Here is an 18,197-nt window from a genome sequence, read left to right as displayed (position 1 = left end):
ATCCGACATGTCATTCCGAACGCTGGATATTCGGGAAAGATTACGTTAACGTCCTTGGAAGATCCACCGGCGCACGCTTCTTCAGCGATTTATTATGGAAGTAAGTCCTGGTGAACCTTGAACGACCGTTGTATATTCACAAAACCGTCGCAATGTGTCCCTCAGCGTCCTCCCTACTGCACCCACAAAAAGGAGGAGCGCAAGGAAGGCCCATGGATGTATACATTTAGGACGATTTTGGGAAATGCCAAATAGACAGGTATTTCTTTTACATGCCAAAATGTGTAGGCACTGCCCTTCATGTGTTACTGAAGTACTAACATGGTCATATTTAACGGACTGACAACTTAAGTTCACGTATCGTTTGATTCTCCCCACAGCTCGCTTCGACGGCGTCGGCCAAGACTCCGGGGACGGCGAAAAGGCTTCCACGCGACCGACCAGCGCCCCTACGAGACCTCCGATCCAGGGACCGACGTCGCCACCCGCACGGCCGGCCAAGGCGGCCGCGGACCGCAGACTTCGGCCCGCGGGAACCGACGTGGACGACCTGGTGCTGCAACTGGAGCGCGAAAAGTTCCTGCCGGATCGATCAGCCGACAGCTGGGACAGTCCCGAAGTCGGCGGGACCTCGGCCTCCGAGTCGAGGAACTCCGCGGCGGAAGGGATGTCCAAGACATCGATTCCGTCCAAGACACGGCGCTCCGCTGAGGTCGCGTAAAAGCGCCGTAATCAAAGATCGATCGCTTCAAATTCACTTCCCGCACCGCCGAGGAGATGACAGCGCGGCGCTTCTCTCAAAATTCCCCTTCCCCTTCCTCCGCTTCCTTCGTCCGGCCGGCCGAGCGGACGTGACTCAGGAGCATCACTGAGCTCGAAGAACGACGTCGAAAACACGAGAGATCTTGCAGAGAGCGGAGGCCACTTCTGGTGGGATCATAGCTCGTCGTCGGCGCTCGGAAAGTGCGCGAGTGGCGACTTGCAAGCGCGCTCGGTGGGTGCTCTTAGGTCTCCCGCGATGTAAAAATTTGGGTTTGAAAGTGCTCCCTAATGTGGAAACGTGGCCAGCCAACCGAAGTCTCGAGTGCGTCGACGGAAAGCGGACTTCCAGAGAACGTCGCTTGGCGTGATGGTTGGTTGGAACTGACGTTCTTAATTGCGGGTCCAGAACGAACACGCCTGTGAATGGAGTGTGCACCGACGACCTTTGCTGACTGGGAAACTACATTACGGTTATTACTACGTTCTGACGAATATGAGCCCCAAGAAGTAGGCAACTTTGTTTAGAAATGTATATAGTTTCGGACAAGATGTGAACGGCAGGGAGCCTCTTTCAAACCCCCGCAGTCTCTGCGGCACGCGATCGTTGACTTTGGCCGTGCTTTGACGGCGCCTGCACGCTCCAAATTGACGAGACGCCGACCTGTTAACGATGAGGAGAAGCTCACGTTGGATGCGGGACAACTGAAATACCGCCCTGTCGTTCTCATTTTTTATGTGGCGTTGTGTTGGGGACGTTTGCTTTCTGCACGTGTCAGTTGCGAAGAATCTGTGGCACGTCCATGTTCGACTAAAACGTTATTGAAAGGTGCCGCAAGAGCATTTAGTTTAATGGTAACTCGCATATCAATACGGCGATACGCGCGTCGCATCGCTGGCGTTCAGTGAAGGTAAAATTGTTGTGGTCTCCATCTAGTTTCAAAGCTTCCGATGTCACCTCAATAATAGGATTAAGTCCTCATTTAATAGGCTTTGTGTGACATTTAGCCTCTTCAGAAATGGTTCCATACTGCCTTAATTTTGCTCCAATTAAAAAACAAAATGTCTCTTAGGAAGAAAAGCAGCTAAACACAGTAGAACGGAACAGGAGCCTCAGTATTCCCTAAGAATGTATAAGGCGCTGATACAAAGCGTTTGACACCCCCACTTTAAAAGCGAATGGTGTCACGTCCAGGGATTTTGTAGTCTTTTGAAGTAAAAGTCATCCCAGTTGAAATTATAAGTTTTAATATTTTTCTTTCGTTCTGGGAACCACTTCAAAGAGGTTACCATTCGTTCAAGACGAGGTTCTGTACGCCGAGCGCCGAGGATAGTTCTGCGCTTGCGTGAGATTCGAAGAGCCACCGTGAGGGTTTACGAAGGCGCATTTACTTTCTTCCTTCTGAGAAACTGACCTGCGTTGCCCCCTGCAGTCGCCTTTGGCAGGGATCAGGTCCAACTGGTTTTGACAGCACTTTCTTTCAGTCGTTCCTTGGAGTTTGTAAATACCTCTTTGTGTACATTAACTTCCTCGTCGTTGTAGAGGAACTGCCGTATGTACGTTCGAGTGAGAATGTACGAGCGCCCGTTCGCGGTCTCCGTTTAAATGCGAGCCAATATATTATATACACTTTGGCAAAACAGAAGACAGTCATGACCGCGGTAGGTGTGCCTGGTCTGAACGTTTTGCATTTAGAGCTTAATTATGTTGCTTTATTTTATAACCCATAAGATGCCAGTTTTCGTTTCACACTTAATCATGTTCAGAAAAACTCTAACGGCAAGCAAAAAAACGCTTACTTTTTTTCTCTTCTTTTTTTTTTCACCAACAAGCGTTGCTAGTGCTCTATGGTTTTTGTGTCTGATCGTTCTCAGTCCTATCAAAAATAAAAGTTTCGCGTACTTCGTTTGTTTTCTTGCTGTGTACGATACCTATGAAAGTTGGACTTGTATCGACTGCGAGCCTATATGTTGGTGACCGTTCTCTTACGATGTATTCACACTGGCGGCTGAACCGCGTTCGCAAAGCGCTTGCGAACGCGGTTGCTTAAAGATTCAATAGAATTTCACGCGCGTTTGACGATGAAAACGAGCGGATCTGGTTCGCGGTTGCAATTCGAACTCCAGTGTGAATGCAACTTTAGTGTGATTATCACAACTTCGAGCGTCCAAAGCGACGCCGGTACGTCTGGCTTTGGTCCCGGTATTTATCAAGCTATAAATGCTGATAGCTTATCCCTTCGTTGTTAAAAACCTGAAAGTCCTATTTCTGTATGTCTAAACAATGCTAACCTTATGAAGAGTGATAGTAAATGGTTCCATAATGCTTTATTCGCCTCCAGTGGTATTTTTAGTAAGAGTATGTCAAGAGCCGATCTAAGAGTTTCTTGTACATTTTCAATTTCTATAAATATTTGAAAACTGAGATCAAAAATTATTGTCCATTTTTTCTTGAGAAAATGTTAGAGCTGAAAACCGAACAGTGGGTGGCGTCCTTTTTCGGCGTGTGTACATACCATTGGCAAATAATAAACAGCTGGTGTTGCATTTCTACCTTTCATGAATCCGTCTGAAATCATTCACGTACAAATTTTAGGGTATATTTTTTTCTTCAGTCCTATATGTAGTTTGTGAGATAGTCGAGCTTAACCTCACCTTTGCTCATATTGGTAGTATTATAACTGCTGTTGAAATTGACAATTAAGCAGTACCTATTCTCTGGAGGATATGGTTAAAGGGATACTGTAATGAATTGCAGGTTTTAAGTTGAGGATTGATTCGTTGATGGCATTCACACAGAACTATTGACACAGTGTACGTCCGGGACGGCCTTTATGGCGTCAGACACCAATGAAAATCACAATACATGGTTTTTGCTGATGTCACATGACTTGCTATTGTCGTCTACCGTTCGATCAAACGACTTTTCATCGCATGACGTTCCATCATGCGGCGTTCCATCGAACGTCGTTTCATCCGACTGCCGAAAGCCGTCTCATCGAATGCCTTCATCGCTGTTTTCAATGTTTTCATCTCCCGAATTGTACTTTAATATATGCTGCGGCACTCGTTTGTGTAACTCAGTGCAACAAAGGATGTCTCCACCCGCGAGCCTGAGACACGCGAACAACCGCTCAGTTGAACCGCGAGGCGTTCAGTCAAGCCAATTTCTCGTTTCTGTTATTTGTTTTTTATTATTTTTTACGCTATAAGAATCAAAGTATCGCCAGGCGTGTTGCTAAAATCGTCGAACAATACATCTTCATGTCGAATGATTTACTTCCGCAAGCCCTGAGGAGAAAAATACGAGGTTTGATATCGGGTGACCTTTCCACCTGTTTTCGGGCTTTTCTAGATCTGCCCTTTTCATCGCTTGAGTGTGAAGCTTGCTGCCATTCCCTGACAAGAGGCAGTTTTTGATTCGTGTATATTGTTATGTCGCTGAAGGTGCGGTATGTCATCCATTGTGACTGGCTTCTGAACTTTTAAACAGGGGTCACACTGCTTATACATCATACAAACGACAGTTTGCCTACATATTCGCGTGGGAGTAACCGTGACATCCGTGTTTTGAGTGCCGCATGGCAATGCGTTCAAGGAGAAAACTTGGCACGGATATTGCGGCGACTCGTGGTGGCAGATCGTCTTTTGTACGATGTGTGACTAGTGTGGCCCCGGCTTTAACGTCCTCTATGACAGCAGAACAATAAGTTATTTTTTGTAACAAAAAACATTTCGGCCTTGGAAGTTTTTTCATTTTCGATAAACCGTTTACAGTCTCCTGCAATTAAGAAGTAACGTGTACTATTTTTTTTTTCTGAAGTGAAAGATATCTCTGTAGTTCTGTCTCAAAAGACATTCGATGAAACGATGTTCGATGAAACGGCATCTGATAAAACGGTATTTCATGAAATGATGGGTCGAAATACTCAGCTGCAGATTAGACTATAGCCTGCCTTTACATTCAAACATGTTGAAATATTTATGATAAAAAGGCACCAAAACCATAAAAGAACCATTTTTACAGAACCATGTGTTGCGATTAATAAACTCTATGAATCTAGCGTACTTCGCGTCACCTTCGTTTACTACTTCGTCAAGGCTCGCTTAGTTTCTACCGTGCTGCACTGCTGCGGGAGCACGTGACTTAGTCTTGCGTCTACTTCGCGTGCGCTTGCGCAAACAGATATCATAAAATCGCAGCGTTGGGGAAATTACATTAGCCTTGAGCCCTTGACAATATAGCACAGAAACGTTGGTGTCCAGTATAGGCCCCTTCAAAAATTACGTCCTTTAATGTCTATCTCACAATACTGCAAAGTGGCGTGAGCAAAAAGCGCCAACAAGCTGGCGAGCCTATATCTGATATAGTACTCACTTCCAAGAAACGTTATACAATTGATAGACTTGTCTTTTTTAAGGTGTTTATGGCGCACGCTACTTTGAAGTGTTTTCACATAGACCGTAGGAGGGCGTAAATTTTCAAGAGGTCTGTATTCATCGGGTGAAAGGAAAACTGCCCGCCGTTTTTCGTTTAGGGCGGAATATAGTGTACGTTCAGCGACAAAAACATACACTCTAAAAAAAAGCCCGTGCATCTGCTTTCCCGCACAACACTCGAAGAGCCGATCACCGCAGTTTGCAGAGGCAGCTCAGTGAATGACGATGCCGAAACATATGTTTAGACCAAAAAACGCAGTCTGAGTTGTGACATTAAGCAATGCAAGCGTGACATTTTCCATTGCTTAATGTCACAACTCAGTCTGCGTTTTTTGGTCTAAACATATCTTTCGGCAGTGTAATTCGCTGGGCTGCCTCCGTAAGTTGCGGTGATTGGCTCTCAGAGTGTTGTGCGTGAAAGTAGACGCACAAACATTTTTTAGAACAACATTGCTGGGCAATTGTGTTGCATGCAAACGTGTGGTTTCGCTCCCACTCCTCTGCGATTGATGTATACGCTCTCGACACTCTTCGTTGGTTGATTTAGCGACTGGCTTGACTCGTGGCAAGTACACTCGATTGCAAATCCCTGAATGCAGATACCGGCGCGAACCCGGGTTTTGAATCTCTGTCACTCTTACAGAACCTAAACCAGCCAATCAGAGTGGAGCTGAGGGGCGTGGTGTTATCACCTGACTCGGCCAATCAGCATCGAGTGAATCGGCAGCTTCACTTTTTGGTTTATCATATTTCTAGACTCCCCCCCCCCTTTCCCGATGAGACAAAGCACGTTTGACGTAAACAGATCTTGATCGGCTAGACTAGATCACAGTATACTCACGCTTTTAGTGTTCCCGTGTTCAAGATAGCCTATGAGGACTTGTTCTATTTGACAAGTCTATCAAAACTTCACGCTTTGCTGATGGCATTTTTTTCGACATGCCGGTGATTGGAAAGACGGGACAGCATACCACTTCTATTTTAAGACCATAGTTATAGTCTCTTGATAGCTCATTTTTGTAAACGTTATGAAGCAAGAAAGTATATGGGGGTACCATAGGTGACCGACTGTGTTAACGCACTTCTGCTCGGAGCACGTGGAACAAAAGCTCGCGCTGTAGAATTCAGAAATCCTGGGTTCAAGTTCAATCAACACCACCTATAATAAACAACGCCTGGGCTCTAGATACCTGATGTCATCACAGTGTGATCCAGCGAAGTCAACGATTGGTTACGAACGCTGCGTCAGCGTTTTGCTGGTCTTCGTCTCCAATCAACGAGTCGAAGGACGCACGGTAACTTTCTCGGGTCCTATTGCTGAGTTGACGCCATCTGCCCTTGACGATGTCTTATGGAAAAAGAGGAGGTCGTTCGCAGACTTTGCTTCAATCCCCACACCTCACCCCTGCCCTTATCGATTTGGATGAGGTACGTACCGGGATGCGTCGAGATGCGATAGCATCAGATGTCCGTATATCTTTGTTAAATTGTAATACTCAGAACGTCGGTCATACTCAGCACGGTGGCCATACTCGGCAGATGTATTTCGAAGTAACCCATTCTCATTTAAACCTTTCTCATTTGAACCCATTTTCAAAGACTCCCTTGGTATTTTTATATTTCTAATTTACATTTATTCTCATTTGAACCAATTCTCGTTTGCACCCATTAGTAAAATACCCGTAGCATTTTAACCTTTCTCATTTCCACTCATTCGCATTTCAACCTTTCTCGTTTTAACCACTCGCGTATAAACCATTCTAGTTTCAACCCATTCGCCTTTACCCCTCTTTTAAACATTTCTTGTTGCAACACATTCTCAGATGTCCTTCGTGTTTCAATCCGTCTGGTCTGTTTTCTCAAAACATTGTTTTGATTGTAACCCTTGACGTTTAAACATTTTTTCATGTGAATCAGTCTCATTCAATTTGTTTTACATTTTTCGTTTATTATGTTTAATCATAACGTTCCCATATAACACCCCTTGCGTTTTAGCCCAGTTTAAAAAAAGCTTTCTTACTTCATCCAGTCACCATGCAGCCGCTAGTTTCACACTGCATGTAAAGCTCAAAACTATATTATGCCGTAACAGGATAGCTTGCTAAGCTGGTTGGTTGAACGACCGATTAAAAACAGTGCAAGAAGGATGGGACACAAAGTATAAGAGGGTCAGCGTATGTCCTGTGTCCTTCTACTTTGTGCCCCCCTTTTTTTGTGGTGTTTTTAATGTGTTAGGCCGCTAAACTGGTTTTTCTCATAATTAAGAGCAAAAATGGCTTTTTTGTTTTGTTTTTCTAGATAAAAGTTTTACAATTCTAGGTGGCTTCATAATCGGCAAGCTTTTATTTTTATCGTTCGTTCACGCCCATACAAAATATTAATGAAACTAAGAAGAAGAAAAAATTATATAAGTTACGATTCCGTAGACTTTATTGGTATTCTTTCAACGTAGAACAGCTCTTTACAAAACGATGATTATTCAGAGACCAAAGATAGCCTTTCAAATGTACTATAAAGCGCCAAAACTCAGGAACCAACAACTCGGACGGGCGCTTGTGATTTCTGCATTCCTGGCTTTTTTAGGCCTTTTAACACATTTTAAGAAGTCATGGACCGAATAGCCCAAACCAAAGATTCACTTCAGTCTTGGCCTTGCTTGCAAAAACACACGGATAAATATTTCCGTCGGCAAGGCGGTGCAACAACTCAGAAAGCTTGCGCTTGTTTTTCATCTACTTCCTTGACCACGTGCTTCCCACTTCATTTGTTGGCTGCTGTAAAGACATCAGCACATAATCTTTTTTTAGGAGATTCATGAATGAGGAAATGTCATGACGTGCCCTCCAGGCAGTGATGCAAAATTATCGAAAACTGCAACAAATGGAGTTAAGTCCTCTATGGTACCTAATTACTTGAACAATCACAATGCAGTGTGAAGGCTGGTACACACACTTGCGACTCCTTACAAACGGAGAAGCTAAAACCCGGTTTTAAGCCTCTTGTGCTTGCTTACAACTGCTAAACAGACCGTCGCAAGCAGTCAGAAGAGGCTTAAATACCGGTTTTTAGCCTATCTGTCCGCAAGCAGTCGCAAATGTGTGAACATGCCTTACATTTGGAGGACCCCTGCTAGCACATGTCGAAAGGTTAAGGTGTTTCATAAAAATATTGAGTGCTAAAGAACTATAATTAATTTTTAAAAAATAAAAATCGTTCTTTTTTTTTGTAAAAACAGAAAAGTGAAGGTTGTTCTGAGAAATTTTGAAAATAAAGCTTAAAAATCCTATTTTTTGAGTAGGGTTACATAATAGCGCTGTTAGGAGAAAGGTAAAAATAAGAAAAGTCCTCTTGAGAATAGTCAAAGTTAAAAAGGTTAAAACGGAAAAAAAATTGTTTTAAGAATAGTAAAATTTAGAAGGTTTCTTTTGAGAGAGGTTAAAGCAAGAACGAAAAAAAAGCGAAGGGCCTTTTGCGTCCAATTCAAATGAGAAGGAACAAGCGAGAAGATAGAAATAGGGTGAAAGGAGAACCGCCCTACTCGGGTTCCGTCGCAACCTCTGTTCAGCTATCTCCTCGTCGGTTCATTCCTCCCACTTGTGAGGGAAGACTGCGGTAGAACCAGTGAGCGCCTCGTCCCCGCAAAACCCGCATACGCTCGATAAGAGAAGAATGTCACGTAGTAACCAAACCCTTAGCACAGTGGTTGAGTGTCTTGCTCAAAATCTTGCGGTCCCCTGTTGTATTCTCGTAGGAGAACATTTTATAATTATGCTCTTTCTTCTCATATTCTTTACTTGTCATCCTCCTGCACATGTGCCTTAGTTTTCTTGGGCAAGCAGTCCAACCAGGATGAAACAGTTCTGACAATCAAGCGTTAATAAATAGATGCTCCAAGTGACTCCGGCGCATCGCGAAATCTGCCACCACTATGAGGTTTAGGCAGGCTTATTTCCGCCCGGTTGGTTTAAGACTGCCACGATTTAACCGAGTCAACGAACTCGCTGAGCTCCGCAAACGAGTGCGAACTCCAGTATCGGGCCCCGGGCCGATATCTGGGCCGGGGTTTTGTACCATCCGTTCCCGCCTGGCCATCGATTGCCGATGATCCAGTTAGGCCGCCTGATGGCCGAGCGTCCCCGCTGCAGACCTTCCGGCACATTTCGCCGGACCCAGCCGAACATGGGGCAGATAGACGGGCCGTTCTATCCTTTCCCGGAGATGTATAGACACCGCCGCGGGTAACAGTCGCTAATTTGGCCTAGAAACAAAGTTTGCTCTGTCCAGGTACCAGATGTGTGATTCTTTGCTGCGTCCGAGCATTGTTGGGCAAAGATAAGTTATCGATTGCATTCATTAGGGTATAGTGCACTCACACACAGATATTATTATTGATGTTGCGGTGCCCATAAGCCTTGTGGTGGTGCATCTTTGCAATCTGTCAACGATGTATAATAAAGGCACATACACGACAAAGCACGGTTCGGTGTACATTTGGTTTTTATTTTCTAACCTAGTTTTAGAAGTAGGAGGGGGCTGGGGTGTATTCACACTATATTTTTCTCTTTCCTGTTTTTTGGCAGACTTGTACGTAGTTCAACTACTCTACTCAAGTTACTGTAGTTTAACTACTTTTCTGAGTAGTTTAGTAACTTTTAATGACTTTTTTTTTGTATCTCGTAATTGGTAGTTTACTTTAATTACTTTTTCCGAGTGACTCCTACTCAAATTACAAATTCCTTTTGAATTTTGGTAGTACCTTAGTTAATCAACAAACATTCCTGCACAGAATAGATAAGATGTTGGAAGATCAGCTGATATTTGCAAAGAGGGGAAAGCATGTGGCGTAGGCAGGGGGTGGGAGAGAGTAGTTTGGAGGGTCCGACGAGCCCCCCACTGCAACAGTACTCCTATAAGGCGCGGGGAGCGGACAGACACGTCGCTAGTGAGGACCAGTAAAGACGGCATTAGCGCCGAAGACTGGCATTTCTTTGTGCTCCGAAGCTCAAGGAGACGACGTATTTAAAGAAAATGTTTCTCTCCGCTTCACCCCAACGTGGAAACTCCCACCCACTACAGGAGGTGTACACACTGCATCCTCACTGAAAGGAGGCAACTAATTGCTGCACACGCTCTGAAGCTCATCTGGTGCTCGGGTAATTTGTGCTGTACTTGACGAATCGCGTGCTAAAGGGCAACGCAAAGATGACCTCTTCGCGTTGCCTTTCCTCCCACTGATCAGAATATGCAGGTCTCTCAAGACTCGAATATCGTTCGAAAAGCTTAATAATTCCCCCAACGTTTTTGCAACAAAAAAAACGACAAAAAAAGAAGAAAAACTTGAATCGGACATGGTACTTAAAGTACTATTTGAATTAGGACTAGAAAACTTGTACTTTACTTCAAGTACATTCTCTGAGCATGTAGTCGTCGTACTTCACTAAAATATTTTTGGGGGGTAATTTCTGAAGAAAGTAAAATTCCCTGGCTTTAAAGAGAATTCCCCAGTTTGGAAACAAAAATGGCGCATCGTAATGTGAAAACGCGCTATCGCGTTTTCACAGAAAAAAATAAGTGCCTTGTAAGTGTATTGTGTTAAATAGTTCCTCAGCGAGAACAAATAACGACTCCGTGGCGACTTTACTTTACTCGATATTTGCCACCAATTCCGAAAAAAAACTTATGCTTTTCCGATTACCCTTGGATCAATGCATACCAGATAAAATAAAGTACGAAAAATGCGGTATGAAAGAGAGTCATGAAAGATTCTGTTAAGAAGTATTTGTACTTTACATTAAACGTATGTTGTACCAATAGTACTTCAAGTACATTGTACCCGGGGTACTTACGATACTTGATGCACATAACCTCTAATGGACTTTCTAATTTACTTGAAGTACTTTTTAGATGTGCTTTACGCAACACTGTAAACAAGCAAACGCCGTCTGCAAAATCAGGCTCAGGCAGTGCTAAACCTCGAGGTAGAAATGATACATCCGCAGTACATAATTGACCAGAAAACAAAAAGTACAGAACAAGTAATCACACAGGAGCGGAACCAGCTGTTAAAGCATTGATGTGAAAACACAAGCCGCTTTATATTTGGCGAGCAGAATTTCATTAACAAATCAAAACAGTTATGTACTTTCTTGTCACTAAAAAAAATATAAAAGTAACTTCGAAAGTAATTCGCTACTTTGTTACGGTAGTTAGTAGTTTACTGAATTATCTTCTATTTGAGTAATTTCTACTCTACTCAAATTACGTTTGAGGTCAGTACTCAATAACCTAAGTTAATTAATTTTTGGGGGTAATATGTGCATGTCTGGTTCTTGGTGGCCTGTTTCCATCCCGGGTTCAGTTCCGATTCCTCACCTTGGCAAGGAGTTTCTAGATCGTTAGTGCTATGAGAGCCAAATACAGGAAAGCTGCATAGTCTCGGAATCGATAGTTAATTTTTCGGCAATTCGAAAGTCAGTATGTTGGAGATGACCGATGACCACCATTCCAAATACCAGGCACCTCGCACTAATTGTTCCAGACGTGCTTTGGCGACTTCATATTAGGAAGAATAGCCCTAACTAGATAGACGTGGAAGTCGCACAAAATCAGGCGCTTCCAATGCACTAGGACGACAGGCACGTTCGATGTTATATATGTAGTAATTGTCGGGGTTCTCACAATTAGTGAGAACAAAAAACTCTATTGTACATTCTCTGTTAGTAAAGAAACGTTATCATCAAACTGTTTTGTGGCGGTGTGTTTCGTTACAAAGTTGGGATGGGAATAGCTCCGCAGTAAAAGCTGGTATTTGGTAGTGAACTTCTTTCAAAAACACATAATGATTTTGTGCTCTTTTGAGTGTGTGACAAAGAATCAGAGCGGATCTTCATGCACGGTGCGCTATGTTTAAAGACTTTTTGAGTAAGTGCGGTGATTGCCATTCGCCTGAAAAACTGAGGCATCGGAAATTCCAGATCGTTGCATTTTCAGTGTGTAGCGTGGCACAAACTGTGCATCCTAACGTCATGTTATCTACCTCTAATTCTGTAACGCGTGCCATGTTACGTCTTGTGTTCACGCCTATATAACTTATTCCTTTCCGTAAAACACGTTTTCAAAACCCGACTGTTGGCCCGAATGCATGGTGGCAGCGGAGCCCAGCCGAGATGTCGATACTGTCAACCGTGCAACAGCTACAGCTGCCGCCACCGAAGCCCTTGGACACATCAAGTGAAGTATGGCTTGTATGGAAGACCCGGAAGAGTGAGTTTACTTTGTTTTCTACTGTTATCCAATTCAAAAAGCAACCAAAAGATATGCCGGCATCAACGTTTCTGATGACCATTGCCAAGAAGGAAGAAAAACATACAGCAGCCTTAAGTTTGATACAAAAGACAACAAGAATGATGTCAGCTTTTTGATGAGGCAATTTGAGGAATTCTACAGGCCGGCCACCAACATGAGTTTCCGAGAATTCCATTGCGGTTCACAGGACCAAAAGGAAGGCGAGTCATTCAGCGACTCCATGGTTGACGGAACTTACAATTTTAGCGAAGATCTGTGAGTTTGGAGAGCTATAAGACCGTATCCTAGGCAGCCGTGCCGTCCTTGGAATTCGACACAAGAGCTTACAAACGAAACTGATAGCAAAAAGCTCTTCCACGCCTGGAACGCCCGAAGCCTCCGAAGCTCAAGGCGTAGAGCAGCCCGCAAAAGAACTTTGCAGGAGCATCAGAGAACGTCGCCAACCTTGTCGATACCCGTTACCAAAAAGACCCGTGAGTAAAGAACAAACATCTCATAAGAAAGCAGAGATGTAGCGGGGTACAAGCGGCGCCATCCTGACGCAACGCTTCCTACTACAAATCCTCTAACGCGTGGAGTGCTACGTCACGTCTGTTCGCACCTATATACTTTGTCCCTTTCCACAATAAACGTTGTTCATCACCCGACTGCTGGCCCGCTGACCACGGTACACAATTTCAGTAGGATATACAAATGCTCGTGATCTCCTCCTAACAGCGAAAACGTCAATCCCTTGCCCAGTAACTATTAGCTTCGTGAAATTAATTCAGACTCGGATGTATCGGCTCTTCAAAGCGATTTAGACAAAACTTTTTATGGTGTTCAAGACTGAAAATCACTTTGAGCATCCCAAAGTGTTGTCATGTAAGGTTCACAAAAAAACACAACGTTCTCCAGTCAACGTACACTTTACACGGAAGAACTTTACTCGTTAAAAAAGAGGCTAAATATCTGGGGGCACTTTCTTCTGATGATTTTAGATGGCTTTCACATGTGAGCTACTTAACAAGGAAATCTGTAGTAGAACGCTGGGTTTTCCAATGAGAAACGTCTCGCGCGCTTTAGCATCCCTCAAACAGACTCTCTCTTTCTCTTGTTTAAAACTCATTCTCGAGTATGCTTGCGCCGTTTGGGATCCATCTCAACAGTATCTCACTGATAAAATTAAAAGAATTCAAAACCGCGCCGCTAGATTTGTGATAAATAATCACAACTTGCGTAGCAGTGTCTCCGCAATAAAAAAGGATTTACAGTGGAAATCGCCTGCTGTTAGGCGTAAGTATTTGCGCCTAAAATGTTTTCACAGTGGTTTCTATGGTTTATCTAAAATCGAGAGATCACATTAAGTGTTTGAGCCATTTCATGTATCGCACAGAGTAGATCAGGATCAAAAAACTCGGCAGTACACGTCGAAGTCTGATTTGTTTACTAACTCTTTCTTTCCACGAACGATAAAAGAATGGAACAGCTTGCCAAGCAGGATTGTTGCCTTGCAGAGTCCAGATTCGTTTTTTTCGCAACTACAGCACTGTCTCTGAACAATATATTTGAGTGTAGATATGTTATTAACGCATTTGTGTTTCTTTTCATGGAGACTAAGGTTGTTTCTTTTCTATGTATGTTTATATGCGTGTGCGAGTTTTGTATATTAGTTTGCGTACTTATGTGTCTTGATGACCTATGGGGGTGTTAAAAATCCATTTCGTGGTATTGTGACTCCCCCTACTGTAGTGCCCTTCGATACGCTGTAGGAAATAAATAAATAAAAATAAATTTAAAAAATCTGAAGTTTGCCACGTGTTTTCATTTCTGCTGTAGCGGTGTCGTCGGTGCAGACGCACAGTGGCTACGCGACGTCAATCGTGTGGGCTCAGACTGCCTGCCAATCTGCGTAACCCGACTTCCGTCCAGGTGCGTAGCAGCGCGCGTCGGCATTTTATTATTTAATATTATTCACATCCCGGGCCGAGATGACTAAAAAATGAAACATTGCACACAACGGGGTATATTCGAAAAGCCGCAAACAAAAATGTTATTGAAGAGAAGTGTGCAAGGGAGCCGGTTCAATTATTACATTGTAACCGGGAGCCGGGAGAAAAACGAGACGGACAACACAAAGCTGTGTTCGGAGCTTCGCATTGTCCGTCCCCTTTTTCCCCCGCTCCTACGTTACCATATCAAGCACAATGCGATCATGCAAGCGCACCTCTCGCCTGGCCTCAGCTTCGCCAAGCGCGTTCGCCGATGATTCTCCTAAGTAATTCGACTGCTGCACCTTGTCTCCCCCTCGCGGATTACCACGTCGCCCGTCTTCACGCGGGTCACTGCAAGCGGTCGCTGCTCTTTCCATTACACCTCCTCTAGAACACTAGCCATATAAAATTGTCTTGCTTGTATGTTTAGACAGCCTTGATGCTACTACGCCCCCACGGGTGACTTGTATCTTAGCTGTGGATGAGAAATTTAGCCACTGCACTACAACCGCGGACCTTGGGTCTTTGACGTGCACCACGTAGGAGTGACTACAGGAACGGGGTACGTAACTCTTCAAGATCGGAACGGGCAGGGGGTGGGGACTGAAGCCAGGAGATTTGGCAGCGCAAGCTCTCGCTGCACGCTACGAGCTGAGACGTGTTAGCCCACTCGCCCACCGATCCGCATGAATGGACCTTGAAGTGGTAGCATGGGGCGCCTCACTCTGGCCAGCCTAGAAACTTCGGAGATGCATCCGGCTGACCTAGACACCAGTTCAGTTTGTCCGCTAAATTTAGCACCAAAAAAAAAAATCGACGTCACGTGACCTATACATAGGGCTCCGTTTTTTTGGAGTTTATTTTTCGTGAAATTCGGAGGGTGTTTTTCGGAGTTTACTTTTTAGCGAAAATTCGGTTTTTATCGGAGTTTATTTTTCGTAAATGCCCAATTCGGAGGGTGTTTTTCGGAGTTTACTTTTTAGCGAAAACTCGGTGTTCATCGGAGTTTATTTTTCGTATATCCCCAATTCTTCGAAATTCGGAGATTAATTTCGCAGTGTTTCCTATTAAAAAATTATAAATAATGACCGGATGCAAACGAATGCCAGATAAAAAATAAAACGCGCTTGTATCAATTAAGATTTCTTCAGCTGAATTTGGCGTTGTTGTCATTGGATATACTAATTTGTCCCACGACAAAAATCGCACAAAAGTGTAGCTTTGATAAACGTCAATACCTTAAAATCAATAAAGTTGCGTAGGTAGCATCAAGGAAGCTCGTCGTCCTCTCAACAATCTATCCCGCGGCCGCGCAAGGTGGAGTGATTAAGGATGTAATAGAGGAGGTTCAACTGCCCCTCTTTCCTATTTTATACAATCTCTATGATCCATAGCTTTCACTATTACAGAAACATACCCTCTCCTTTCTCTAAATCCCAAATCCCATGGCCCAAACTGGAAACCAAAAGGGTGGCTTTTGTCGTGACACGAATGGTACGATGACCTGTTTCCCTGAACCAACCTTGACGAGACAAGCCGTAAGACGCCCTTTTGACAACGGTCCGAGGCTTGAACGATAATTATGGTGTCACTTTCCCAGGACCATTGATCCTGCGCTGCTCAAATTGTAAATATATATATATATATATATACTTTTTTTCTTGAGGGGGGGGGGGGGGGGGGGTGGCATGACCACATAACAATTCGGAGTTTATTAAATAAATCCGAATTGACAAAAATTTTACCGGCGGGTGTTTTTCATTTTTTTGGAGAGTCCGAAAACACGGAGGACTACCTATAGACCACTTCAGTTTCCCCGCTAAATTTGGCGGGAACGTGGCGTCACGTGACGTCACCGGACCTGTCAACTTTGGGGAAATTGACGGCACGTGACATGTACGTCAGCTGAGCGCGCAAAATATGCATAGACAAGGGGAGAAAGGAACAGGACTAGCGCCGTTTTGAATAAACTGCACAAAATGAACCTTGTCAGCTACGAATGATTCATTTCTAAGCTCTATTCATTTTAACCGGTGTTCGCGCATCCTTAAAATAACAGAGAGGCATTTACCTCTTTGTGAAAATACCTGTTGGAATCGGATAGCACTGAGCCATTTATAAGCTATACACTGGAAGGGAAAGTTAAAGTTACAACAACCTGTTTTCTCAACAGTGTTAAAGCTATAGTATGCGACAACTTGTCTTGGCAATGCTGTGGAGAAGATGGAGAGCCCGCGCACAGCTTTATTCAGCGCTCAAAATGGGAGAGGGAAGGCGTGCCTGTACCCTCCACTGCATTGTCAAGAAAAGTTGTCGCATTTGCAAGAAAGGCTCCAGGGAGTTGCCATTTTGAATTATGCTGGCGCCGCCTAGCGTGCGGCGTGTTTCCGCCGGTGCTGGTGTGGGTAAACGCGCCAGTCGCCCAGCAAACCCAATGCAAGCCCTCTCGGTGTTCTCAACCTTTATGTGTTTTGTGAGCTTTAGGTATTTTATTTTCGTCCCTGGCCGGTGGGTAGTGATCCCAAAATCTACTTAATCGGTGTGCATCTGGGTGCGGCCGTAAACAACCCCCTATTTTTTTTTTTGTGGAGCTCGTTTTTCACAGCGAGTCACCGCGGGCCAAGGCGCAATGGCGTCTGCTTCCACGAGCGACGCCTGGGATAGTTTGGATTTCTTGGTTCTTGACGGTAAGCGTGTGCAATCGTTCTTTACATAAATATCATAACACAGTTGACTGCTGGGTACCGTGCCTCCTGGGCTCCAGAAGGGCGCATTGCGGGATCGCAGGGGCAGCGACGCGGTTAGAAGCATTGGAAGTACATACAGTGTGTCGGTTACGCAATGCCTAACGCACGATAATACTCATTTTCAATATTAGCAATGCATATCAGGACTTTAGGATCCCAAGACCTAGCCGTTCACGCTTTTAACTGCCTCCGTGCCGCGCACTTCAGCGCCACTCCGGTATGATAATTACTTGTACACGACGGAGTGTTCGCGATGACAACCAGTTCACCCACAGATCGTTTCATCGAAAGTTCGTTACATTGACAGCTCGAATTAGCTACTTTTTCTAATGAGCCGTCTATTTGCCGCCGGTAGTCGGCATCGGGTCCCAGTGATGTACGCGCGACGAAATTTCCCTAAGCGTGCTGTCGATGAAACGAGTCTCGACGAAACGATACGGACCTGAATATTCGCGAGGGCGAAAAGTCTCGTACATGACGGAATGTTCGCTTCTGTGGATCGTCACTTTATGGATTTTATTGCAAAGCGGTTTGCGAACAATGGGTGGAACGGTGGCCGAGCCTGCTTGCGGGTCGTAGCTCGCGGAGCAAACGCTTACGCTGCAGAACCTAGGGATCCGGAGTGCGACCCCGCCCCTGCCACTTGGTGAGCATAGTACCGGCACGGGTAATCGCTACTGCCTGATGCGTCTTTGACACCTCAGGCTAGCAGCCGTACTTAATGAACCACGTCGCGATACCTCGCAGACCACCCTCAGGCTGTTAAACAACTCTCAGACGTCCAATTTTTTGTCTTTTTTGCTTCTGTGTAAATAATGCGCCATATGCAGTTTTTTTTTTTTTAATCCCCGCTGCTGAATGCCTATGTTACACAGTGACAGAAAAAAAAAGCGATAGAGCAGGTTGTTCTCGGCGAACAGAAGTATTCTTTTTGCTGTGCAACACACAAGCAGTTTCCATGAATGCCAATTGC

The 18,197-nt window shown here is 44.5% G+C and overlaps 1 protein-coding gene across 1 annotated transcript in view; it reads left to right on the top strand.

Moving 5' to 3' along the window:
* Positions 1-3,312, top strand: part of LOC8033488 — a 133,713-nt gene extending 130,401 nt beyond the window's left edge. The window contains exon 5 of the mRNA XM_042290675.1: positions 381-3,312. Within this exon, the coding sequence (XP_042146609.1) occupies positions 381-721 (341 nt within the window). The 3' untranslated portion in view covers positions 722-3,312. The remainder of the gene's footprint in view (positions 1-380) is intronic.
* The last annotated feature ends 14,885 nt before the right edge of the window (positions 3,313-18,197 follow it).

The sequence above is a fragment of the Ixodes scapularis genome, unplaced genomic scaffold (assembly GCF_016920785.2).
Source record: "Ixodes scapularis isolate PalLabHiFi unplaced genomic scaffold, ASM1692078v2 PGA_scaffold0__279_contigs__length_252992795, whole genome shotgun sequence".
Taxonomy (NCBI): domain Eukaryota; kingdom Metazoa; phylum Arthropoda; class Arachnida; order Ixodida; family Ixodidae; genus Ixodes; species Ixodes scapularis.
This window is presented reverse-complemented; position numbering and strand designations above follow the sequence as displayed.